Source organism: Pan troglodytes, chromosome 20 (assembly GCF_028858775.2).
Source record: "Pan troglodytes isolate AG18354 chromosome 20, NHGRI_mPanTro3-v2.0_pri, whole genome shotgun sequence".
Taxonomy (NCBI): domain Eukaryota; kingdom Metazoa; phylum Chordata; class Mammalia; order Primates; family Hominidae; genus Pan; species Pan troglodytes.
In genome coordinates, this window is record NC_072418.2 from 39,896,550 (window position 1) to 39,923,423 (window position 26,874).

Here is a 26,874-nt window from a genome sequence, read left to right on the forward strand (position 1 = left end):
TGGTGAAACTCCGTCTCTATTAAAAATACAAAAATTAGCCAGGTGTGGTGGCAGGTGTCTGTAATCCCAGCTACTCAGGAGGCTAAGGCAGGAGAATTGCTTGAACCAGGGAGTCGGAGGTTGCAGTGAGCCGAGATCGCGCTGCAGTACTCCAGCCTGGCGACAGAACGAGACTCCATCTCAAAAAATAAAAATAAATAAAAATAAAAGCGATGAAAGATGACAAAACTACCAGATGAAATCAGAAATTATAACATCCAACTAAAAGGAATTTCAGAAAGAGAGAAGAAAAATGAATGGAAGAAAACTTCACAGAACAAACAAAAGGCGATTTCTAGAAACACAGATCATGAGTCTTCAAAATATTAATACAAAGGTCCACTGAGTACCTTGTACAACGAAAGAAACGAGAACCACACCAAAACACATTTCTGTGAAATTTCAGAAAACTAGTATGAAGAGACAATTTTAAATGTTTTTTAAAATTATTATTATTATTATTATTGAGACAGGGTCTCACTCCATTGCCCAGGCTGGAGTCCAGTGTCGTGATCTTGGCTCAAGTGCAACCACGCCCTCTTGGGTTCAAGCAATTCTCCTGCCTCAGCCTCCTGAGTACCTGGGACTACAGGTGCATGCCACCTCACCCAACTAATATTTTGTGTTTTTAGTAGAGACAGGGTTTCACCATGTCGGCCAGGCTGGTCTCAAACTCTTGACTTCAGGTGATCTGCCCACCTCGACCTCCCAAAGTGCTGGGATTACAGGTGTGAGCCACCACGCCCGGCCTATTTTTACTTTTATGAAAACAGGGTCTCCTCATGTCATCCAGGCTGGTTTTGAACTCCTGAGCTCAGGCAATCCTCCTGCCTCGGACTCCCAAAATTCTGGGATTACAGGCATGAATCACTGAGCCTGGCCTTTAAATGCTTTGAAAGACAAACAACAGTAACAGAACACAAATCAAATTGTCATATTTTAAGATAAACACTGTAAGCTAGCAGACAATGTTATATAATTCAAAATTCTAAGTGAAAACCACATTCAACCTAAAATTTCAAACCTAGTTAAGGTGTCATCCAAAAGAGGTAGAATACAGACACTGTCAAGCTTATAAGGGTCCCAAAGTTTTAACCCAAATTCGCCTTTGTCAAAATGGTAAACAAAATAAGAACGTGTTTTTTACAAAAATGAGAAGCTAAACCAAGAAAAAAAAAAAAAAAAAGACATAAGCTCCAAGAAACCAGGGACCCAATATAAGAGGCACAGGAAATGCCCGAGATGTTCAGGTGCTGGGTATTTATTTATTTATTTAATTTTTTCTGAGACGGGGTCTTGCTTTGTCACCCAGGCTGGAGGGCAGTGGTGCCATCACGGCTCACTGCAGCCTCGACCTCCCAGGCTCAAGCCATCCTCCCAACTCAGTTCTTTTGCCAGTTGGCTTCCTTTTACTTATTCATTGATGAATCCCACATATTCATTTATTCACTCTACAGTGGTGAAATCTCTTAGAATTATTTTCACTAAGTAATAAAAGTTAACATCACCAAGAATGGAACACATTGACACGTGTGTCTCTTGATGGGATAAACCGCATTAGTTATGTGGTATTCCTCCCAAAGATACATAAAAGATGAGGTACATCCAAATTAAAGAACACTCTACAAAATAACTGTCCCGGCGCGGTGGCTCATGCCTGTAATCCTAGCACTTTGGGCAGCAGAAGTGGGAGGATCTCTTGAGCCCAAGAGTTTGAGACCACACTGGGCAACATAGGAACACCCCATCTCCACAAAAAATAAAAAATTAGCCGGGCATGGTGGCGCAGGCCTGTGGTCCCAGCTACTCGGGAGGCTGAAGCAGGAGGGTCCCTTGAGCCCAGGAGTTCGAGGCTGCAGTGAGCTATCATCGCGCCACTGTATTCCAGCCTGGGCGATACAGCAAAGCCCTGTCTCCAAAAATAAAACCAAAAACCAAAAAACAAAACCCCCAAAAAACTCACCACCACCAAAAAACAAAATAAGTAACCTGTATTCTTTGAAAATGTCAAGGTCGGGAACAGGTAGGATACACAGAAAACAAATAGGTGGAAGATTTAAATCGAAATATTTTAGTAGTTTCATTAAATGTACAGAGGAGAGTATGTGCCTATCATTGGGAGTCTGAGACAAGATAAAAGCACGGATCTCATAACAATAAATTACTTTGAAATCTTCTTTCTTGCTCAGTACAGCTCCCGCCGCCGCGCCGCCTGGCTCTCGTATTCCTGGTTCTCGGCGGGCTGTGGGGCTTCCGCGCCGCGGCCGTTAGTCTCGTCGGGTAGGTGACTCCTTCAGCGAGCAGGCGCAGCGACGAGAAAGGCCTGGCGGGGTTGCGCTGTCTTCCCGCCCACCGGAAGGCCCTGAGGAGAAGCCTCGGGCCCTGAGGGAGGGCTTGGGGTCGGGGGCGGCCGCTGCCGCCGCCATGTTGGGCTGGAGGCACGCACGCTCCCAACGCTCTCTGGCTGCAAATCACGGCGGGAGCGCCTCGGGCCTCTTGTCTTTTGACCCCGTCCTTGGAACCCGAGGAGACTTGCCGTTCCCGGGGGAGGGTGTGTGTGAGTCGGCCGGCGGAGGCCGTCTACGCCATCGTCGGGGCGGGGGAGCCGAGATTAGAGCATCAGCCTGAGAGAAGTGGTGCTTCTGGTTCTCCGCTCTGCCTCGCATCTTTCAGCGAGGCCTCGTACCTCAGTTTTCCCATCCGTGAAGTGGAGCTGGGCCTGCCTGACTCATTCATTCATCAGGTGGAGGCCTTGATCAGCTCTAGGAGCCCTTTCAAAGGACTTTGACTTACACGAAATAGTACCTATCGTTATTCACTCCGCAGTAACCACCCGGATTTGAGTGGCGGGTGTTTGCACAGTAATTCAGCTTCCTCTTCACCCTCCTGCCATTCGTCTTCCCCTCCAGTTTATTTCCTGAAAGAGTTTGAAATCAGCCTTGTCTATTATTGATAAGCTCCTGTAGGTGTATTTGGTATTTCCCTTAAAACATGCAGACCAAAGGAAAGGCAATATTTTTCCCCCCACGAAGCAGTTAACTTGGTAGAGGCCACCCGTTGTATGGAAGAGAAAGAGAGTCTCTTCAGGACAGGCAGTTTGGATCCTGCTAAACCAGAATAAGAAATCTAGAACATGGGCCGGGCGAGGTGGCTCACGCCTGTAATCCCAGCACTTTGGGAGGCCAAGGCGGGCGGATCACGAAGTCAGGAGATCGAGACCATCTTGGCTAATACGGTGAAACCCCGTCTCTACGAAAAATACAAAAAATTAGCCGGGCGTGGTGGCGGGCGCCTGTAGTCCCAGCTACTCAGGAGGCTGAGGCAGGAGAATGGCTTGAACCCGGGAGGCGGAGCTTGCAGTGAGCCGAGATCACGCCACTGCACTCCAGCCTGGGCGACAGAGCAAGACTCCGTCTCAAAAAAAAAAAAAGAAAAAAAAAAAAATCTAGAACATGGATGTCCCCTTATTTAGCAGACCTAGCTGATCACACAAGGTCCTGTATTGTTAGGCTGCATCACAGGCCGCAAAGACCCAGGTATCTATCCAGTTGCTAGAAACCATCCTAAGAGTTAGATACCACTTTTCTGTTGGAAATACAGACCATTTCCTGAAGCCGTATGGTTGAGGTAAAACATAGGCCTTTTGCAGTCTTATATTTTGAGTAAGGCCAAACCTGCCTAGTGTTACAAAACCAGACAAAAAACCCAGGTACCCAGTCTTGCAGGATAGAAATGTGTGACTAAAATGAAGCATCGATCTGAGAAGACTACAAATGAGCGGGAAAGATTGGACAGGAGCATGCTATACATTATTTAGATTAATGTTGATATTTAAGGAGCCAGGATATTGGTTTGTTTTTGAGGGGTGCCCATCTACTTTATGTAAGAAGCTATAAACTACACTTCTTTCAGTTTCTGCTTAATCCTTGCTCAAACAAGGAATAATTTCTTATTCCAAAGTAGACATTGGTACATCTTTTACTAGGTACCTAATTTGGGATGAAGTCTGATAAAGCTCCTTAGAAGTACTTACAGTACACCCTCACAAGGGTGTACCATCTACCCATGGTTTAAACAGAAATTAAAATTCTACCTTCGTGGAAAAATTTGCCAAGTTTTAATGGATTCAGTGCTCATTAAAAACTTTTAGCCTGTCTTGATCTTTAACATAATTATTGGTGTAAAACAATGGCTTCTGTGGAAAATTAAAGTTTTAGTGGTTTGCTATTTGTAAAATACAGGCTTTTTCATGTATCATATTAGCATATAAGCTGGCTTAATCATTAGTACTGATCTTCAAGTTACTAAGACACCAGATATTTGTTACTTTGTAATTTGAGTTTTTTTTTAAATTCCGAAATTGGCTTTTCGATGTGTTAAAAGGACTACTTATTAGATGCTTGTTTTTAAATTTACATTCAATTAATTAAAGCTAGACTCTTTATATTCTTAGGCTTGGTATACTATTTGTATGTTTTGTAGTAAGTGTATAAAAATAATACCTTTGACTTTGTATAAAAAAAAGAAATCTTTCTTGCTTTAAAAGCCATGTTGGATTTGCATTCTAGACCGTAATAAATATAACTACTTTAACATAAAAATCTATTTATGTTGTTTATCAGATATTAGGGGTTTTTTTCCCTCTCCTGTCAACCTCCAAATAAAATCGATGCTCCAGAATGATGCCCTCTTATCATAATTTTACAAATACCTGCCTCCAAGGTTACTACCTGATACAAAAATACAATGCTGGTCTCCCAAACAGGCAACTCACATTGACACTCACACAGCTTCCACTCACACCTGCGATCACAAGGCAGCATCTTCGGGCCCTCGTCGGCCACGATCCGCTCCCAGAGAGCATTCGCGCACAATCTCATCCCATCCACGATTTTGATTCCTTTTCTCCCACTTCTTCAACCCGATCCGGGACGAGACCATCAGGTCCCACCTCCACCTTCACCTTCATTTTCCGCGCAATGCAGACTGAGCCCTGGACTCACCCATATACAGATTGAATTGTCCGGTCAGTGTTTCATCCCCTCTGCATTCTGAGGGCGAGTTAGCATCTGGGTGCGTGAGTTCCAAACTAACAGCCAGGACCAGGCTTGGAGCCAAGAATCCTTTGGCTCGCATCGTGGCTGGGTTGACCGCTTTTCTGCCCTGGACTACATTTCCCATCGGTTCTACCGTTCGGAGCTACTTCCGCCGAGAACCGGAAGCACGTTTTCCTGTGTCTTACCCCAGATAACAGAGCTGCCAGGGATAATCAGGCCTGACCACTCTAGCGGGCGAGCCGGCCCCATAGCGAGCCGCTCGGCATGAGGGCTCTGCGATCCTCGTTGGAGAGGAGCGGTAAATGGAAACAAGCCAGGCTTGGAAATGAGAGGCATAGGGAAGCCCGCAGTCGGGCTCTGGACTACATTTCCCAGAGGATCCCGCAGGCCGACGCCACGTCTCGCGAGATTTTGGCTTCCTCTTAGCCAGGTGGCGGGACCGTTTGCTGTGCCGATTTAGCTGCCGCCGCGCCTTGGAGTCCTGAGGAACTTGGCTAGGCTGGCCCCGAGCGGAACCAGAGAATGCTGAGGGTGAGGAATCCGGCTCCGGTCCTTTTGTGTGTGGAGGGCTGAGGAGAGGAGTTTGCGTGTGTGATCGCGATGGTTGCCGTGGGTCTCCGTGGTCTGTGACTGTGGCTGTGTGGTGCTGACTCTGGGTTATCAGGTAGGCGCTTGTGACTGTGCGCGCCCGGAGTGGGTGTGTGTGTCTTGGACGAGCCTCGTTGTGCGTGCGGATGTGAAGAACCGGTGACTGTGTGGTTGGACTGCGTGTCCCGGGGTGGGTGTGTGACTTTGCGTGTCTGTGCAGTACCTTGTGTGCGTGAGTTGCAGGTCTGTGGCTGTGCAAGTGCAACTTGTGTGGCCCCTTGGTGTATGTGAGAGAGGAGAGTGTGATTGGCTGTGAGGCAGTGGGTAAGTGGATATGCGGAGGCATGTGTGCGATTGGGACTTTGTGTGTCCCCTTGAGAGAAAAAACTCTTTAGGCAGTTAGGGTGGGACCTTGGTAAAAGTCCTTTAAACAGAGAAACAGCCTGAAAAATCAGGCTGCAGGCATACATAAGGAAAACTCCACAGGGGGGTTGTCCTGAAGACATTCCTCAGCTGCACTGATAAGGGACCGAGGCCCAACATAGAAACGCCTTTGTCCTTTGTGTGACCAGCGGGCTTCCACGAAATAGTCGCTTCTTTTGTGGGCATGTACACGGTGGGCTCTGTTAGATTTTGAAGGGAAGGCGAGGGTTAAAGAAAGAGAGAGAGTTGGCGGCTCTATGGCGGGGACCAACTAAATGCCAGAGCCCACTGCCGCTTCCAGGCTGGGGTAATTACAGGCCTGGGCAGGAGGGGTCTGGGCGGTATGGCTTGTTGCCTGGGAGAAAGTTGATAAGGATGTTTCTTGGGCCTTTGCCCAGCAGGATGTGATAAGGAGGTCAGGCGGTTGGGAAGGATGTTTCGCACAGCCCAAACCCGAGTGGAATGTTGTCCTCTGACCAGGGTCTGTGAAATGGTGGGGGCTTACGAAACGGTGCAGCTTGGACTAACAGGTTCCGGCGGCCACTTTCCTTTTTTGGACATGCTTTAGACTGTGAGCCCGGCCTCTTTGAATCATAACTTCAGCCCCTCATTGGTCCCGGGCCAAGCTTTCACTTCAGCCCCTGATTGGTCCCGGGCCAAACTTTCACTTCAGCCCCTGATTGGTCCCGGGCCAAACTTTCACTTCAGCCCCTGATTGGTCCCGGGCCAAACTTTCACTTCAGCCCCTGATTGGTCCCGGGCCAAACTTTCACTTCAGCCCCTGATTGGTCCTGGGCCAAACTTTCACTTCAGCCTGGGATTGGTCCCGGGCTAAGGTCCCAGGGCCAAGCTGGGTAGTGCTTTCTCCAAGACAGCCCACGTTCCTCCTCTTCCCAGTTAATAAAACCCCCAGATTCAGCCTCCTAGTTGGCAACCCTCTTTTGGGTCCCTCCACTGGGGAGAGCTTTCTTCTTTTGCTTATTAAACTTCCGCTCCGACCTCATCCTTTGTGTCCCTGTTCCTTAATTTTCTTGGCCGTGAGAGAAAGAAGGCAAAAACAAGAGCCTTTACCCTAACAAATCAATTGCTGGAGAGATTAGTGCATATTCTATGTGGCATCACACGCCATAGCCCTGGGATTGAAAGCCATGCAGTTTATGGGATGGTGTTAATCTCAGTCCAAATAAGTGATAAGATCTTTCACTTTGCTATATTTTAGGGGTAGGAATGAGATTGGGGGCTTGATCAATAGTTTGTACCAATAAGACCAGGGATTTGCCCAGTCATCTGTGAGTAAATGCTTGGGCCAGTTTCCATGTCTGTATTGAATTAAATACTCATACGGTTCTGTGATTTTCTCAAATACAGATTTGGTCTTTGTCCCTATTTCCTCGCAGACAACTCCTAAAGTCCTTGGAATCTCCTAAGTGCTGGCTTCTTTTTTTTTTTTTTTTTTTTTTTTTTTTGATAGAGTCTCTCTCTGTCGCCCAGACTGAAGTGCAGTGGCGCAATCTCCAGTCACTGCAACCTCTGCCTCCCGGGTTCAAGCAGTTCTTCTGCCGCAGCCTCCCGAGTAGCTGGGACTACAGGCACGCGCCACCACGCCCGGCTAATTTTTGTATTTTTTTTTTAGTAGAGACGGGGTTTCACCATGCTGGCCAGTCTGGTCGCGAACTCCTGACCTCAGGTGATCTGCCTGCCTCGGCCTCCCAAAGTGTTGGGATTACCGGCGTGAGCCACTGCACCCAGCCTTTGGCTTTTTGTATGTTAGCGATTGACCGAAAGCTTCAGGATGGAGGCTGGTCATCAGAAAGACCAAGGCAGGATTAGAGGGTTGAGACTTTGAGCCCGTACCCTCCCACCCCTGGGGAGTGGAGGGGACTGAGGATTAAGTTGATGGCAAGTAGCCAATGGTTTAATCAATCATGCCTATGTAATGAAGCCTCCTTACAAACCCAAAAGGAGTGGATTCGGAGAGCTTCCAGAGAGCTGAACACATGGCGGTTCCTGGAGGGTCGTGCCTAGGGAGGGCATGGAGGCTCTGTGCCCCTTGCCCCATACCTCGCCCTAGGCATCTTTTCATCTGTATCCTTTGGAATATCCTTATAATCAGCCAGTAAATGTGTTTCCCTGAGGTCTGTGAGCCATTTTATTTTAGCAAATTAATCGAACCCAAAGAGGGGGTCGTAGGAACCCCAAATTGAACCCGTCAGTCAGAAGTTGTAGAGGCTGGGACTTGTGACTGGTGTCTGAAAGGGGACCAGTTTTGGGGGCCGAGCCCTCAGCCTGTGGGATGACAGTATCTCATGGTAGATAGTGTCAGAATCGAATTGGTGGACACCCAGCTGGTGTCTGCTGCAGAACTGATTCCTTGCTTGCCGATGGGGAGAAATCTCCTTGGATTTTGAGGCCACAGAAGTCTTCTGGTTTGATTGTTGTGGTTTTGTTGTGAAGCAGAGGAAGAACATAGTTTGAGTTTTTTCCAAACGGGTTCACATTGGGGGTTCTCAACCTCGAATCCATCAACTCCATCGCTGAATTTTTATTTATTTATTTATTTTTATTTTTGAGGTAGGGTCTCACTCTGTCTCCCAGGCTGGAGTGCAGTGGCACGATCTCAGCTCATTGCAGCCTTGATTTCCTGTGCTCAAGTGATCCTCCTACCTCAGCCTGCCAAATAAGCTGAAACCAGAGGCACACACCAGCACTCTGGCATAATTACAAATAATTTTCACTAGGAAAGACTCACTAGGTTGCCTAGGCTGGTCTTGAACTCCTGAGTTCAAGTGATCCTCCTACCTCTGCCTCCAAAGTGCTAGGATTACAGGCCTGAGCTGCCTCACCTATCACTGATTTTCTTTTTCTTTCTTTCTTTCTTTTTTTTTTTTTTTTTTTTGAGACAGTCTTACTCCGCCTTGCCCAGGCTGGACTGCAGTGGCACAATCTCAGCTCACTGCAGCCTCCGCCTGCCGGGTTCAAGTGAGTCTTCCTGTCTCAGCCTCCTGAGTAGCTGGGATTACAGGTGCCCACAACCACACCAAACCAATTTTTGTATTTGTAGTAGAGACAGGGTTTCACCATGTTGGCCAGGCTGGTCATGAACTCCTGATCTCAGATGATTCACCCACCTCTGCCTCCCAAAGTGCTGGGATTACAGGTGTGAGCCACCACACCTGGCCTTTTTTTTTTTTTTTTTAAAGACAGGGTCTCACTCTGTTACCCAGACTGGAGTGCAGTGGCAGGATCATGGCATACTGCAGCCTTGACCTCCAGGGCTGAAGGGATCCTCCCACTTCAGCCTCCCAAGGAGCTGGGTTACAGGTATATGGCACCATGCTGGGCTAATATTTGTATTTTTTGCACAGACGGGGTTTTGCCATGTTGCCCAGTCTGGTCTCGAACTCCTGAGCTCCAGCAATCTTCCAACCTGAGCCTCCCAAAGTGCTGGGATTACAGGGAAGAGCCACCACACCTGGCCTATCACTGCATTTTTAAAGGGAAGGAGGACTATAGAGAGATTCACTAAGGATTACAGAAAAGGTAGAACCCTAGATAGATTTAAAGACAGAGATTACAATATACTTGAGATGAAAATATCCAAATTTAGCTTTCATAGATAGGGAAATTTGAAGTACATCAGACTATAAGGTGGCATTTTGTGCAACTAATTAAAACTATGTTTGAAAGACAGCAAATGCATTTTCATTATTATGAGTAATATTAAGCAACAATGAAAATAAATAGAAATACTCGAGAAATTGTTATATTTAAATCTTCCCTCCTTTTTTGGAAAGAGAAGTATTGATATTTTTAAAGATTCTAATCAAAACTTCTCTTTTAAAAAAATTGATGATTCTATGGAGATAGGGAGGGAATAACCTATGTTTATTGAACACCTAATATTCCACTTACCTGAATGTCATTTACTCTATATTATAGTTTTTTGTTTGTTTGTTTTCTTTTTTTTTTTTTTTTTTGAGACAGGGTCTTGCTCTGTCACCCAGGCTAGAGTGCAGTGGGGTGGTCACAGTTCACAGATGTACACCACCATGCCTGGCTTATTATTTTATTTTATTTTATTTTTGCAGAGACGGGGTCTCCCTATATTTCCCAGGCTTGACTTGAACTTCTGGGCTCAAGCCATCCTCCTGCCTTGGCATCCCAAAGTGCTGGGATTATAGGCGTAAGCCACTGTGCTCAGCCACTATTATAGTCTTGATAGTAGAAGTGTCTCAGTGTACTGGAAAACTGTCTAAATTTTGAAAAACTATTTAAAAACACATTGGTGTTATTTGGCCAACATGGATTTCTTTGCTCCATCATTATTTATTTATTGGCATTATTAGCCTGTTGACTTTCAATTTCCTTAAATCCCTTTCACTCCATTTTTGTTTTTTTGGAGTTCTTTTTTTTTTTTTTCCCAAATAAAAGTTCTTTTTTATTTTCTTTTTTCTTTTGAGACAGATTCTCGCTCTTGTCACCCAGGCTGGAGTGCAGTGGTGTGATCTCAGCTCACTGTAATCTTCACCTTTCAGGTTCAAGCAATTCTCCTGCCTCAGCCTCCCGAGTAGCCTAGATTACAGGCATGCGCCACCTCAGCCTGCTAATTTTTTGTATTCTTTTTTTTTTTTGAGATGGAGTTTCACTCGTGTTGCCCAGGCTGGAGTGCAATGACACAATCTCTGCTCACTGCAACCTCTGCCTCCTGGGTTCAAGCGATTCTCCTGCCTCAGCCTCCCGAGTAGCTGGGATTACAGATGTGAGCCACCAAACCCGGCTAATTTTTGTAGTTTTACTAGAGACAGGGTTTTGCCATGTTGGCCAGGTTAGTCTGGAACTCCTGACCTCAAGTCATCTGCCCGCCTCAGCCTCCCAAAGAGCTGGGATTGCAGGCATGAGCCACTGTGCCCGGCTTTTTTGTATTTTTATATTTATTTATTTATGTATTTATTTATATTTTGATACGGAGTCTCGCTCTGTTGCCCAGGCTGCAGTGCAGTGCCACGGTCTTGGCTCACTGCAACCTCTGCCTCCCATGCTTAAGCGATTCTCCTGCCTCTGCCTCCCGAGTAGCTGGGATTACAGGCACCTGCCACCACGCCTGGCTACTTTTTGTATTTTAATTTGAGACAGGGTTTCACCATGTTGGCCATGCTGGTCTCGAACTCCTGACCTCTGGTGATCCACCCACCTTGGCCTCCCAAAGTGCTGGGATTACAGGCTTGAGCCACTGCGCCTGGCCTTTTTCGTATTTTAAGTAGAGACCAGGTTTCACTATGTTGGTCAGGCTAGTCTCGAACTCCTGACCTCAAATGATCTACCCGTCTTGGCCTCCCAAAGTGCTGGGACTACAGGCATGAGCCACCACACGTGGCCAAAATACTTATATTTTGAAGGACATAGTTCCCCAATTTTTTCCTGTGTGTTTGTGTTCATTTTAAGGAATGGTTGACCACATTCAAATAGATTAGCGTTTAGAAATAAGAACCCATAAAGAAAAAGGTAGGCTTCAGTAAAATGCACATAAATTAAAATTTCTATACAGCCCCCTTCCTTAAAGGAATTTAAATGTGGACAGATTGGAGGGGAAAGGTTTGCAGCAAAAATCATAAGTAGAAGGAAACAGAATGGTTAAGTACACAGTGCAGTAGCCATTTAGGAAAGTTATAAGCCATTTAAATGCCATGTATAAAGTGTTTTTGATAAGAAAAAATCAAAGTGTAAAGGAGAATACAAAATTATATGTGTACTGCGGTCACATCTGTATTGTTCTGTGTATGGAAAACAGACTGGGGAGAAATAGCTTTAAGCCCTAATAGTAATTTTCTTTTTCTCTCTTTTCTTTTTTCTGCTTTCTCTTTTCCCTGTCTCCCTCAATATTGCATATCTTTCCCATTTAAAAGTATTGTATTATATATCTACCAACAAGACATTTGTTTCAGATTTTTTGGTTTTGTCTTCAAGGAACATTCTTCTGCATACAACTTCATACTTTTAAAATTCTCTGGCCTGGCTCAGTGGCTCATGTCTGTAATCCCAGCACTTTGGGAGGCCGAGTTGGGTGGATTGCTTGAGGCCAGGAGTTTGAGACCAGCCTGGCCAACATGGTGAAACCCGGTCTCTACCAAAAATACCAAAAAAAATAGCCAGGTGTGGTGGTGTGTGCCTGTATTCCCAGCTACTTTGATGGCTGAGGCACAAGAGTCACTTGAACCCAGGAGGCAGAGGTTGCAGTGAGCTGTGATCACCTCACTGCACGCTAGCCTGGGCAACAGATTGAGACTTGTCTCAAAAAATAAAAATAAAAAATTATTGGCCGGGCGTGGTGGCTCACGCCTGTAATCCCAGCACTTTGGGAGGCCGAGGAGGGCCGATCACCTGAGGTCAGGAGTTTGAGACCAGCCTGACCAACATGGAGAAACCCCATCTCTACTAAAAATACCAAATTAGCCAGGCGTGGTGGCACATGCCTGTAATCCCAGCTACTCGGGAGGCTGAGGCAGGAGAATCGCTTGAACCCAGGAGGAGGAGGTTGCAGTGAGCCGAGATCGCACCATTGCACTCCAGCCTGGGCAACAAGAGTAAAAGTCCGTCTCAAAAAAAAAAAAAAAAAAAAAAAATCTTTACTTTGGATAAGTACTTAGAAATGGAATTTCCAGGTCAGCCACTAGATATTATTAATGGATTTAATATGAAAAACATTTACTTGAGGATATATAAAGCTTTAAAAGACAGGGTCCCTATTCTTTAGTTATAAATAAAGCAGCATTTGTAAGGTAATATTCAGAAAACATCAGATAATATCATATAAAGTCCTCCTGTTCATGCTGATGACATTGGATGGCCAGTTAAGGATGACACTTCATTCTGTCCCCTGCAACCACGGTCCTGTCATGTCTAAATGATACTGACCCTATGAGAACGCTGTGGATGTGAAAGCATTTCTTCAAGTTAGCTTTTTGGCCTGCTGGTTTTAATCTAATGATGGGATATCCAAAGTGAAACTAATGGAGTGAAATGATTGTGCATCTGTTGGGAATCAGAGACAGCTAGAGCAAGGGGAGACACGTGCTGAACTCATCTCTCCTAAGAGCCAAAGCAAGCAGCAATGTTGCTAGCAGGGCTACTGCACATCTGTACACGTGGCTCCAGTGGTTCTGACTTGTTTTTTTCCTAGTATGACCCTAATACATGGGGCAAGTTAGAAAATCAGAGTTGCCCGGGCATGGTGGCTCACGCCTGTAATCCCAGTACTTCGGGAGCCAAGGTGGGTGGATCACTTGAGGCCAGGAGTTCGAGACCAGCCTCAGCAACACAGTGAAACCCCGTCTCTAATAAAAATACAAAAATTAGTTCGGCATGGTGGCAGGCACCTGTAATCCCAGCTAAAGGAGGCTGAGGTTGCAGTGAGCTGAGATCAGGCACTTCAGCCTGGGCAACAGAGCGAGACTGCCTCAAAAAAAAAAAAAAAAAAAAATGGGAAAGGAAAGAAAAGAAAATCACAGCTTGTTAGCCACTTGCAGCTAAAGCAACAACACACATGCACAAAAATTATTCAGTAAAAACAAAACAGTTTTGGCGTATCTTGAGATTTTGTTTTATATCCAAAGGAAGACTATCTTTGAATTACTCTTTGGAAAATGCCTTCTATGTAACAAATGTTGTAGTTTTCTTCTAATTGGGTCTTGAGGTCTCTCAGGAGAATGGCTATAATAAACTCTAGCCTCACCCTAATGGGGCTCTAGGGGAGGGGCTTGTGGGTCTTTACAGTAGCCTTTCACCAGACATTTATTTTTCCTGGCCCACAGCCTAATGCTCAAGTGTCTGACCCATGACCAGGTGTCTCACAGGAAACTTGCTTATACTGGCAGATGCCCCTGTAACTTTTGTCTGACCTGTGTGCAGTTTATACCATGATACTCACTCTTGTATTTTATTTTATTTCATTTTATTTTATTTTATTTTTTGAGATGGGGTCTTGATCCATCACCAGGCTGGAATGCAGTGGCATGACCTTGGCTCACTGCAACCTCCGCCTTCTGGGTTCAAGCAATTCTCCTGCCTCAGCCTCCCGAGTAGCTGGGACTATAGACGCGTGCCACCACGCCCAGCTAATTTTTGTATTTTTAGTGGAGACGGGGTTTCACCATGTTGGCCAGGATGGTCTCTATCTCTTGACCTCATGATCCGCCCGACTCAGCCTCCCAAAGTGCTGGGATTACAGGCATGAGCCATCGCACCTGGCCTTTGTTTGTTTGTTTGTTTGTTTGTTTGAGGCAGGATCTTGCTCTGGTGCCTAGGCTGGAGTGCAGTGGCAGGATCACAGCTCACTGCATCCTCGACCTCCTGGGCTCAAGCAATCCTCCCACCTCAGCCTCCCAAGTAGCTGGGACTACAGGCATGTCCCACCACATCTGGCTAATTTGTATATGATATGTATTTTTGTAGAGATGGGGTTTTGCCATGTTGCCCAGAATTGGTCTTGAACTCCTGAGCTCAAGCAATTCATCTGCCTTGGCCTCCCAAAGTGCTGTGATTACAGGTGTGGGTTACCACACCCAGCCAATGTACATTTAATTATCGAAGTGCTATCTATACTATTTTATGGAAGTACTAATTAGTGAAGTGCATTAGAGGTTTTTTGTTGTTGTTGTTGTGTTTGTTTTGAGACAGAGTTTCGCTCTTATTGCCCAGTCTGGAGTGCAGTGGTGCAATCTCGGCTCACCGCAACCTCTGCCTCCCAGGTTCAAGCAATTCTTCTGCCTCAGCCTCCCAAGTAGCTGGGATTACAGGCATGCGCCACCACCCCCAGCTAATTTTGTATTTTTAGTAGAGACTAAAATGGTCTCTCCATGTTGGTCAGGCTGGTCTCAAACTCCCGACCTCAGGTGATCCATCCGCCTTGGCCTCCCAAAATGTTGGGATTATAGGTGTGAGCCACCGCGCCCAGCCAATAGAGGTTTTTAAACTTTTTGTAGATATTTTTGAAAGATCCTGTCTTCCTTTAAGAAATGAGGAAAGGCTGGGTGTGGTGGCTCATGCCTGTAATCCCAGCACTTTGGGAGGCCAAAGCAGGTGGATTGCTTGAGCCCAGGAGTTTGAGAGCAGCCTGACCAAATGGCAAAACCTCGTTTCTACTAAAAATACAAAAAATTAGCTGGACATGGTGGTGCACGCCTATAGTCACAGCTAACACAAAGGCTGAGGTGAGAGGATCACCTGAGCCTAGGAGGTTGAGGCTGCAGTGAGCTGTGATCATGCCACTGCACTCCAGCCTGGGCAACAGAACGAGACCCTGTCTCAAAACGAAAACAAAAACAAAAAAATGAAACAAGAGGAAAAAAAATAACAAGAAAGAAAGTGGTAAGGGAGGAGTGCCTGTTTATTAAGCTTTTGTTGTAAATAGTAATTTGCATATCAGATGTTTACTGTAATATTCTTTCAGCTTTGCTAGGCCTACAGCTTGCTGTGTGCTTTTGTACTCTAGTTCATTTATTTGGGAAATAATATATCAATGTGTTTTATTCATTCCCAGCTCTAACCATGGAATATTCGGAATGTCCCATTCTATGAAGGAGGATTGCTGGCTGCAACAGGAATATTCATGAACATGGAGGTACTTTGTTGAAGTTACACTAATTTTTTTACTCTTCCCCACTCTCATCCTAGCTGGTCTGCTCACTGTATTCTCTCCATCCTTCAGCACCCTTCCATCTCTTCCTTCATCTTAAAAACCTTTCCTTTAATTTCAACAGCGCTGCATGGGTTTGTCATTTCAGGGGTTGGTCATGTTCCAGGATCTGTCTATAGACTTCTCTCAGGAGGAATGGGAGTGCCTGGACGCTGCTCAGAAGGACTTATACAGAGATGTAATGATGGAGAACTACAGCAGCCTGGTCTCACTAGGTAAGGATGTCTATCCACAAATAACTCATGAATTTTGGGTGTAGCTTTCAATTGTCTGGGTGACTTTTCACCTGTTGCCTAGGGAATTGTTTTGTGTTTTGTAGATTAATAGATGGGCAGCTCTTTGGGGTCACTCCATCTTCTCCATGCTTCAGATCTTTACACCTTCCTCTAGTCCTTCATGAGGACTAAGGGACTAACTTTGAATTCAGGAACAGCAGGAGTATGTCTTACTTCTTCTCTTTTTTTTTTTTTTTGAGACAAAGTCTCACTCTGTCGCCCAGGCTGGAGTGCAATGGCATGATCTCGGTTCACTCCAACCTCCGTCTCTCGGGTTCAAGCGATTCTCCTGCCTCAGCCTTCTGAGTAGCTGGGATTACAGGTACCCGCCACCATGCCCAGCCCATTTTTGTATTTTTAGTAGAGACAGGGTTTCACCATGTTGGTCAGGCTGGTCTTGAACTCCTGACCTCAAGCAATCCACCTGTTTTGGTCTCCCAAAGTGCTGGGATTACAGGAGTGAGCCACCATGCCTGGCCATCTTACTTCTTTTCTTATAAACAGGTCTCTCTATCCCAAAGCCTGATGTGATTTCCTTACTGGAGCAAGGGAAAGAGCCCTGGATGGTTTCAAGGGACGTGCTGGGAGGATGGTGCCGAGGTGAGTAAGGACTGAGCACATGGGGAAGACACTGCTGTTTAGAAGCCAGCCTGTCAGGGAGACAGCACCATACAAGTATTGGTTGAGGAGTCTCTTCTTCAAGGTCCCATGTAAGGCTGGTGGCCTAAGACACATGAAGAGAAGTCACGATACACCCCCACACACACTTTTTAAAATTTTATTATTTATTTATTTATTTTGAGATGGAGTCTCACTCTGTCGCCCAGGCTGGAGTGCAGTGGCATGATCTCGGCTCACTGCAACCTCCGTCCCCAGGTTGAAGCGACTCTCCTGCCTCAGCCTTTGAAGGAACTGGCATTATAGGCGTCCACCACCATGCCCAGCTAATTTTTGTATTTTCAGTAGAGACGGGGTTTTACCATGTGGGCTAGGCTGGCCTCGAACTTCTGACCTCAAGTGATCCACCTGCCTCGGCCTCTGAAAGTGCTGGGATTACAGGTGTGAGCCACTGCACCTGGCCAAGAATCCCCTTTTACTTCCACCTCTTCAGTCTGTGCTACCCTCTTGTCATAATTTCTTCCCATTTCAAAGAATAAAGTTCCCTTCTTCGGGAGCCATCCTGTTTTCTCTGTCTTCAAGCTACTTCTTTCCCTTTGAAATTTAAACCTGTGTTCTTGCTTTAAAAAATTTTTTTTTCAAAATATATTTATTTTTCATACTGATCCTTAACTTTTTTGTGTGTGTTGTCTTGTCTAGTTTTCCTTTGATGCAGACATTTCATGCATCAGTGGATATTCATTCACTTTATTTTTTTGAAACAGAGTCTCACTCTGTCACCCAGGCTGGAGTGCAGTGGTGCAATATTGGCTCACTGCAACCTCCACTTCCCGGGTTCAAGTAACTCTCCTGCCTCAGCCTCTTGAGTAGCTGAGACTACAGGCATGTATCACCACAACTGGCTACTTTTTGTATTTTCAGTAGAGACAGGGTTTCACCATGTTGGCCAGGCTGGTCCTGAACTCCTGACCTCAGGTGATCCACCTGCCTCGGTCTCCCAAAGTGCCAGGATTACAGGTGTGAGCCACCACGTCTGACCTCATTCACTTTTAGTCAACATTTATTGACTTAAAAAAAAAATCATAAAGCCTTCTTTTCTTGGTGGGTGACAGTTATGGAAGATATAAGCTATCAGAATTACAGTCTAATAAAGGGTTTATGTATTTATTTATTTTGAGACAATATCTCACTGTGTTGCCCAGGCTGGAGTGCAGTGGAGTGATCTTGGCTCACTGCATCCCCTGCATCCTGAATTCAAGCAATTCTCGTGCCACAGCCTCCGGAGTAGCTAAGATTACAGGCACGCCCCACCACACCTGGCTAATTTTTTGTATTTTTAGTAGAGACAGGGTTTTGCCACATAGCCTAGGCTGGTCTTGAACTCCTGAGCTAAGGCAATCTGCCCATCTCGGCCTCCCAAAGTGCTAGGATTACCGGTGTGAGCCACCACACCCAGCCTAATAAAGGGTCTAAATCATGTGTATAAATCACTTTCTAAAAAGTAGACTCAACCAGGAGATTTCTAATATGGTGCTTAGAAGAAAGAACTGTAGATATAAATGTGAAGGAATAGGATATGCCTGCTTTTAGGAGGAAAAGGTACACAGAAATGATTGTGTATAAAAGAGGACAATAAGTTAAATATAGAAGACTTAAGTGTCAAGGAAAAGGGAGTGATCCATTTTCAATAAGTTGGTGACAATGTTAACATGGACAAAAATTGGGCTGTAAGTAGCATAGACTGAGGGATTTTTCTTTTGAAGTAGAAAAGATAAGGCATTTTGTTTTTCAAAATGTGCTTTTAAGTAATGCAAACTATCCATTTTAAAAAGCGTTTTAATTGTAGGATATAGATGACTTTATTTCCCTTTATCCATAGAACATTACAAAAAAATTTTTTTTAATTATTAACTTGATTACGGAGGTCTTTGAACATACACAAAAGTAGAAAGGATGGTGTAATGGACATCCCCCGAATCCATTTCCTAGCTGCAGTAGTTATCAATGAGTTTCCATGTTTCCAATCTTACTTGATCTATGCCTGTTGACCTCTGCACCTTCCCTTAACTATGTTAAAGCAAGTCCTGGATATCATGAGTTCAATACTATTAAATGTATAGGTGGCTTTTCAGTGTTTCTTCTTCTTTTTTTGTTTTTGTGACAGGGTCTCTCTGTTGCCCATGCTGGAGTACGGTGGCACAATCACAGCTCACTGCAGCCTTGACCTCCAGGACTCAAGTGATCCTCCCACCTCTGCCTCCTGAGTAGCTCAGACTACAAGCACACACCACCACACCCAGTCAATTTCTAATTTTTTTTGTAGAGATGGGTTCTCCCTGTGTGCCACGGGCTGGTCTGGAACTCCTGGGATCAGGCAGTCCTCCCACTGCCTCACTTTCCCAAACTGCTGGGATTACAGGCATGAGCAACTGTGCCCAGCTGTTTCTTCTATTTAAAATGACTGCTCTGATGTATCTTTATTCAAATGGACATTTTCATATTTAATCTTTCAGATGTGAGATGCCTGGGCCAATATATTTTTTTTTTTTTAGACGGAGTCTTGCTCTGTTGCCAGGCTGGAGTGCTGTGGCACGATCTTGGCTGACTGCAACCTCCGACTTCCTGGTTCAAGTGATTCTCCTGCCTTAGCCTCCTGAGTAGCTGGGATTACAGGCATGCGCCACTACACCCAGCTAATTTTTTTTTGTATTTTTAGTTGAGATGGAGTTTCACCACATTGGCCAGGATGGTCTTGATCTCCTGACCTCATTATCTGCCCGCCTTGGCCTCCCAAAATGCTAGGATTACAGACGTGAGCCACTACACTCGGCCTGGTTTTAACTTTTTAAAGCTCATGACAGTCTAGGACAGAAATGCATGATCCACTGGAGCTGCCTCATCCAACTCAGTTCAGACAAGTATTTGTAGCTGGTTAGTTAATTTAAAAGTTTAAAGTGAAAAGATCTGATATGCCACAACCATATGATTTTAGATGAGAGCATTTAATCATAGATGGGTGGATCACTTGAGACCAGCCTGGCAAATGTGGCAAAATCCCCTCTGTACTAAAAATACAAAAATTAGCCTGGTGTGGTGCTGCATGCCTGTAATCCCAGCTACTTGAATGACTGAGGCACGGAATTGATTGAATCCAGGAGGAGGAGGAGGAGGCAGTGAGCCGAGATCACACCACTGCACTGCAGTGTGGGTGACAGAGTGAGACTCTGTCTCAAGAAAACAAAAAAAGAACTTTTTAATTTTCATGATACAATTTTTAATCCATGAGCTTTTGTAAATGTTTTGCCTTTAATTTTTTCCCATTTTTAATAGTTGTTTTTATTACTGAATTTATTTATTTATTTATTTATTTACTTACTTACTAGTCTCTGATAGCAGGGCAAAGCATTTTGTTTGAAAATGGGCACCCTGCTAGGAGTTCTGCCTCATTTTGTATACATACTACACCTGTAAGGCATGAGTCGTCATTTAAGGTTTTAGTTTTTTATGTGAAGGGACAACACAAAGGTTCTTGCAATCCAGTTTCAACAGATGGTTCATGAAAGCTGTGCTGTTCCATACAGTAGCCACTAGCTATATGGGGCTAATTAGATTTAACTGTAAAGTAATTGAAATTAAAATGAAAAATTCACTTCTTGGCCAGGCACAGTGACTAACACCTGTAACTCCGGGGCTTTGGGAGGCTGAGGCAGGAGGATCGCTTGAGTCCAGGAGTTCAAGGCTGCAGTGAGCTGTGATCGCACCACTGCATTCCAGCCCGGGTGGCAGAGCAAGACCCTGTCTCAAAAAGAAAAAGAGGCTGGGCGCAGTGGCTCACACCTGTAAATCCCAGCACTTTGGGAGGCTGAGGTGTGCAGATCACTTAAGGTCAGGAGTGGTCTGGTCAACATGGTGACCAGCCTAATCAACATAGTGAAACAACATCTCTACTAAAACAAACACACAAAAAATTAGCCAGGTGTGGTGGCAGTCACCTGTAATCCCAGCTACTCATGAGGCTGAGGATGGAGAATCGCTTGAACCCAGGAGGCGGAGGTTGCAGTGAGCCAAGATCACACCACTGCACTCCAGCCTAGGCAACAGAGCAAGACTCTGTCTCAAAAAAAAAAAAAAAAAAGAAAGAAACTATATTTCCTGTTTGTGCTTCCTTTTTATGTTTCATCTTTTCTACTTCATTATTTGGTTTTATTTTCTTACTAATTTTTAGGAGTGACTCATTCATTCATTTTTTTCATTTATTTATAATTATTGTAAAACATACATAACATAAATGTATTACTATTTTAACCATCTTTAATTGTATTCATATTGTGCAACCATCTGCACATTCATTTCTAGAACTCCTGAAATTCCAACATAATCACGACGGATCTACCCATTTGGGTTAAGAAAAGCTTCTATTTACTAGTTATCTTATTGTTAGCATATCCCAATGGACCCCTGCCAAAGTTTGCCCCTCGGATAAACAAAAATTCAACACTATATAGCATGGGAATATTCATTGCTGGCTAGGAACAGACCATCTCTGACACTGCCAGGAAGCATCAAACTAGCCAGTCAAATGAAAATGTGCCTACATTTGGAATGAGTAATCTCACTTTTTGGACTGTCTGCTACAGAAATAAAAGAAGTAGCTAATTCTGATATATACAGAAACACATTTCCTGGAACAGCAGTAACAATCTAAATGGGCATTAACAAAAACTGTTACAGGCCAGGCTCGGTGGCTCACGCCTGTAATCCCAGCACCTTGGGAGGCCAAGGCGGGTGGATCACGAGGTCAGGAGTTCGACACCAGCCTGGTCAACATGGTGAAAACCCCATCTCTACTAAAAATACAAAAAATTAGCCAGGCGTGGTGGCGCACACCTGTAGTCCCAGCTACTTGGGAGGCTGAGGCAGGCAAATTGGTTGAACCTGGGAGGTGGAGGTTGCAGTGAGCCAAGATCATGCCATTGTACTCCAGCCTAGGCAACAGAGCAAGACTCTGTCTTGAGGGGGAAAAAAAAGTGACATTATGGTATATCCACATAATGGGATATTATGCAGCTATTCAAGGAAATGAAGTAAATCTATAAATAGTAACTTTATAACTATCCTTTATCTGTTGTTATCTGGGGGAAAAAGTTGCACATCAATATGTATAGGACAATTCTATTTTTATAAAAAGAAGAAAATGCACACATAGATACACATACATCATATATGAATGGGTGAATATGTGGATGTGCATCAACTTGGGAAAAGAAACACTCCAGACAAGAATGCATTCCTCTGGGGGTAGAAAATCATGTGTTCCAAATAGAAATAAACATTTGCAAATACACATCTTCCTGGAAATAAGGTTATGTAGTGTGCTGAAAGTATAGTTGAGATCTTAGTGAACAAGTAGGTGATATGGCACTTAAAACATTGGCTCAAGGCCAGGTGCGGTGGCTCATGCCTGTAATCCCAGCACTTTGGGAGCCAAGGTGGGTGGATTACAAGGTCAGGAGATTGAGACCACCCTGGCCAACATGGTAAAACCCCGTCTCTACTAAAAACACAAACATTAGCTGGGTGTCATGGTGGGCGCCTGTAATCCCAGCTACTAGGGATGTTGAGGAAGGAGAATCACATGAAACCAGGAAGCGGAGGTTGCAGTGAGCCAAGAACACACCACTGCACTCCAGCCTGGCAACAGAGTGAGACTCCATAAAAAAAAAAAAAAAAAAAAAAAAAAAAAAAGGCTAAAAACTAGATATATAAAAAAACTATGTAGTTACTTTATTTACTAGTGGTGTCAAGACTTTCTAACTTCTTTAAGCATTATTAAACATAATAATTCTCTTTAATATTAGTATTTGAAGCCTTTTGGTTTTGTTTCTGTTTTTTTTCTTCATGTGATTTCTCATTTCCCTGTATGTGTTAGTTTTTTTTGTTTTTTGTTTTTTTTTTTTATTACGAAGTGCTCTCTCTTTCCTTGAAACTTTGTGAGAATATTTTGAGGGTTGAGTTGAGATTGATTTCATCCACAGAGGTTTTGTGTTTGCTTTTTGCCTGCTGTCGAAGATACAGCCCGGCCCATGATACAATTTTTATTGTCATCACTTAGCATCAAAGTAATTTTTAGGCCAGGCGCGGTGGCTCATGCCTGTAATCCCAACACTTTGGGAGGCCGAGGTGGGTGGATCACTTGAGGCCAGGAGTTTGAGACCAGCCTGGCCAACGTGGCGAAACCCTTTCTGTACGAAAAATACAAAAATTAGCTGGGTGTGGTGTTGCATGCCTGTAATCCCAGCTACTCAAATGGCTGAGGCACAGAACTGATTGAACCTGGGAGGTGGAGGTTGCAGTGAGCCGAGATTGCACCACTGCATTCCGGCACGGGTGACAGAGCGAGACTCTGTCTCAAAAAAACTGAAAAAGAATTTTTTAATTTGCATGATGCCATTTTTAACCCATAAGCTTTTGTAAATGTTTTGCATTTAAATTCTTTTCCCATGTTTTATTCCTGAATTCAACTTTAATTGCACTATAGTCAATATTTACATGGTCAGTATGAGACCAGTTTCTGGAAGTGTGTTCAGACTTACTTCACGCACTGCTGAATTGTCAGTGTTTTTGTTGGGGTGGGGATTCACGTGTTCCTGTGCTTTCTTTTAATTGCTGCGTGTAGAATTCTCACATGTTCAACATATCATGCTTGTTAATTTGATGTAAAGATCCTCTGTATCCTTTTATATTTTCTGGGTGCTTGACCTCTCAGTTATTAAAAGAGGTATATTGAAATCTCCCACAATCAGCTGGGCGTGGTGGCTCACACCTGTAATCCCAGCACTTTGGGAGGCCGAGGTGGGTGGATCACAAGGTCAGGAGCTCAAGACCAGGCTGGTCAAGATGGTGAAATCCCATCTCTACTAAAAATACAAAAAATTAGCCGGGCGTGGTGGCAGGCGCCTGTAATCCCAGCTACTTGGGAGGCTGAGGCAGGAGAATCGCTTGAACTCGGAGGGCAGAGGTTGCAGTGAGCTGAGGTCGTGCCACTGCACTCCAGCCTGGGTGACAGAGTGAGACTCTGTCTCAAAAAAAAAATAACTAAAAAAAAGAAATCTCCCACAATCAAGATGAAGCCTAAACTTTTTGTATTTTCTCAATTTTTACTTTGCATATTTAGAGTTTATTTTACTGGATGCTTACAAATTTAGAATTGTTATATCTTTTTGGTGAATGAACGTTTTATTATGTAGTAATCCTCTTTATTCCCAAGAATGTTTTCACCTTAAAGTCTATTTTTTTCCAGTGCTAAGACCCTAGCTTTCTATTCATGAATACTTGCCTGATTTTCATTTTCTTAGTTTTTACTTCAACTTTTTTGTGTCCTCATGTTTTTAGTCACTTATTTTAAAAGGGTTGAAATTTACTTTTTCTTTGTTTACATTCCTTATAATTACTGATGTATTTGGATTTTTTTTTTTTTTTTTTTTTTGAGACAGGGTCTCTCTCTCTCTGTTGCCCGGGCTGAGTGCAGTGGAGCAATCACAGCTCACCACAGCCTCAACCCCCTAGGCTCAAGCAATCTGCATACCTCAGCCTCCCGAGTAGCTGAAAATACAGGCACGATCCACCTCTCTTGGCCTGTTTGAATTTTTTTAACCAGCTTATTCTATTTGTCTCACTTTTCCTGTCTTCTGTTGCCTGTTTTATTTTACACTGTTTTAGATTTGAGGTTTTAAAAAAATCTGATGCCCATACTTAGTTTGATTCCACTGATTTGGAAGTTGAAAGCATGGACTCTCGAGCCAGATTGCCTCCATTCAAATCCTAGCTCTGCTATTTAATACCTCTATGACTTTTGGCAATTTACTTAACCTCTCTGGTCCTCATTTGCAAATATATATGCTATTCACAGGATTCTTCTGAGGATTAAATGAGCTTATATAGTAAATGTGTAAAGCAGTGAAAATAGTGCCTGGCATATAGCAAGCATGGTGTGTAAGCTATTTTTTTTTTCCTGTCCATTTTGTTCTTATTATTGGGATTTCATCATGCATAATTTTTTTTCAAGAGACAGGTTCTCCCGTGGTCACCCAGGCTGGAGTGCTGTGGCTTGACCATAGCTCATTGCAGCATTGACTTTCCGGGCTCAGGTTATCCTCCCGCCTTAGCCTCCCGAGTACCTGAGGCTACAGGCATATGCCACCACACCCGGCTTTTTTTTTTTTTTTTTTTTTTTTGAGACAGTGTCCCAGGCTGTTGCCCAGGCTGGTCTTGAACTCCTGGGCTCTGGTAATCTTGCAGTCTTGGCGTCCCAAAGTGTTGGGATTAGAGCCATGAACCACCATGCCTGGCTTATAGAACTTTTACTTTTTTTTTTTTTTTTTTTTCCTGAGATGAAGTCTCGCTCTGTCGCCCAGGCTGGAATGCAGTGGCACAATTTCGGCTCACTGCAACCTCTGTCTCCTGGGTTTAAGCAATTCTTCTGCCTCAGCCCCCTGAGTAGCTGAGAATTCAGGCGTGCACCACCATGCCTGGCTTATTTTGTATTTTTAGTAAAGTCGGGGTTTTGTCATGTTGACCAGGCTGGTCTTGAATTCCTGACCTTAGGTGATCCACCTGCCTCAGACTCCCAAAGTGCTGAGATTACAGGCGTGTGCCACCGCACCTGGCCCCGTAGAACTTTTAAAATTTACCATCCATGGCACTCATGGCACCTCAGATTTTTTTTAGAAAACCTCATCACTTCTGAATAAATTTTAGCTGTTCCATCTTGAATACAGTTTGCTCCCTGTTCTTTCAGTATTACTTTCAGGAAGACAAATGAATTCTTTGACTTTTCTTTATGACTTAACCTTGCTTTTGCATTTCCAATTATTTAACTATTCCAGTGAGGTTTTGTTGTTGATTTCTTTCTCTTTTTCTCCTTGAAATTTATATGTTGAAGAAACTGGATCATCTGTCATTTAACATTTAGCTCCCCTCCCTTTACTCCTTTCTTTCCTATAAACAGACTATGTGATGTTAGTATTGTGTATTTCATCAAGAAGCACATATCTGGTTGTTTCTGTTTTTGTGATGTTAGCAGCCATTCCTCATCTCATCCCCTAAAAATTACTAGGTAATTTTAAAATTCTCCTTATGAACACACAGATTTAAAAAATATTTGATGTGATTTATTGTAATTACATTACGATTACAGTTATTATTCTTGAATTCATGCTCAACTTGTCCCATCTTTGGCCAATGGGACCCTCTTCACAATGGTTCCTGAGTCTTTTTGACATGACCCTAGGAGTCTTGAATAAGCTTCTTTGCTTTTCTAATATGCTAGCTTTTTCCATGCTCATAATGCACACTTTCTGTTCTAATCCCAAGATGCTCCAAGGAGCCTAGGTTCTGTGTAGTAAGAAATGGTATTTAGAGACAGTAATCTGTCATTAGTGTGTTCATTGCTGCCACATTGGTTGTTTCTAAGGCTTCAATGGATGAAGATGGAAAGTATTTTTTAAAAATCATGATTGCACTCTTATACTGCCAATTCAAATTCATTCATTGAATTTTAAGTTTCAGTGATTCATTTTTTAATTTTTAGATACTGATACCCAATTTGTGTCTTTTACAAAAATTTGCTTGGCCTTTTTGCTAATGAGATGTTACTTTCTCACTTTAAAAAAGTAAACTTTAGGTTTTAGGATAGTTTTAGACTTACAGAAAAGTTGTGAGGTTAGTACAGAGACTTCCCATATACATCACATGTAGTTTCCCATTAACATTTTATATTTGTACATTTGTCATAATGAATGAACGAATGTTGATCCTATTCAATAATAACATTGTTGGAGCAATGTTGTTATTATTATTTACCTTTCCTATGGTGCTGAGATCTATTATTATTAATGGAAACCCCTACTTTATTCAGATTTCCTTAGCTTTTTTATTTTTATTTTTTCTTGAGATGGAGTCTGGCTTTTGTTGCCTAGGCTGGAGTGCAATGGTACGATCTTGGCTCACTGCAACCTCAGCCTCCCAGGCTCAAGTGATTCTCCTGTCTCAGCCTCCCGAGTAGCTGAGATTACAGGCATGGGCCACACGTCTGGCTCATTTTTGTATTTTTAATAGAGACGGGGTTTCACCATGTTGGCCAGGCTGGTCTTGAACTCCTGACCTCGTGATCTGCCCGCTTCAG

General features: G+C 43.9%; 1 protein-coding gene and 2 long non-coding RNA genes across 5 annotated transcripts in view; 1 reads left to right on the plus strand and 2 right to left on the minus strand.

The window, feature by feature from the left end:
• LOC129138059 (uncharacterized) lies at positions 1–2,829 on the minus strand. Its single transcript, XR_008541005.2, has 2 exons — positions 2,205–2,829; positions 1–179 (listed from the first exon to the last, which is right to left on the minus strand). It is a non-coding gene; the product is annotated as an uncharacterized LOC129138059 (long non-coding RNA).
• LOC746563 (uncharacterized) lies at positions 2,827–7,728 on the minus strand. Its single transcript, XR_008541004.2, has 2 exons — positions 5,043–7,728; positions 2,827–2,956 (listed from the first exon to the last, which is right to left on the minus strand). It is a non-coding gene; the product is annotated as an uncharacterized LOC746563 (long non-coding RNA).
• ZNF850 (zinc finger protein 850) overlaps positions 5,532–26,874 on the plus strand; it is a 27,480-nt gene continuing 6,137 nt past the window's right edge. The window contains exons 1-4 of one of the 3 annotated variants that reach the window (XM_016935782.4): positions 5,532–5,627; positions 15,643–15,723; positions 15,887–16,013; positions 16,578–16,673. In XM_016935782.4, the coding sequence (XP_016791271.2) occupies positions 15,712–15,723; positions 15,887–16,013; positions 16,578–16,673 (235 nt within the window). In that variant the 5' untranslated portion in view covers positions 5,532–5,627; positions 15,643–15,711. Of the gene's footprint in view, positions 5,628–5,671; positions 5,761–15,642; positions 15,724–15,886; positions 16,014–16,577; positions 16,674–26,874 lie in introns of those variants that run through there. The other 2 variants (XM_016935783.3, XM_016935784.4) reach the window with 2 other exon arrangements.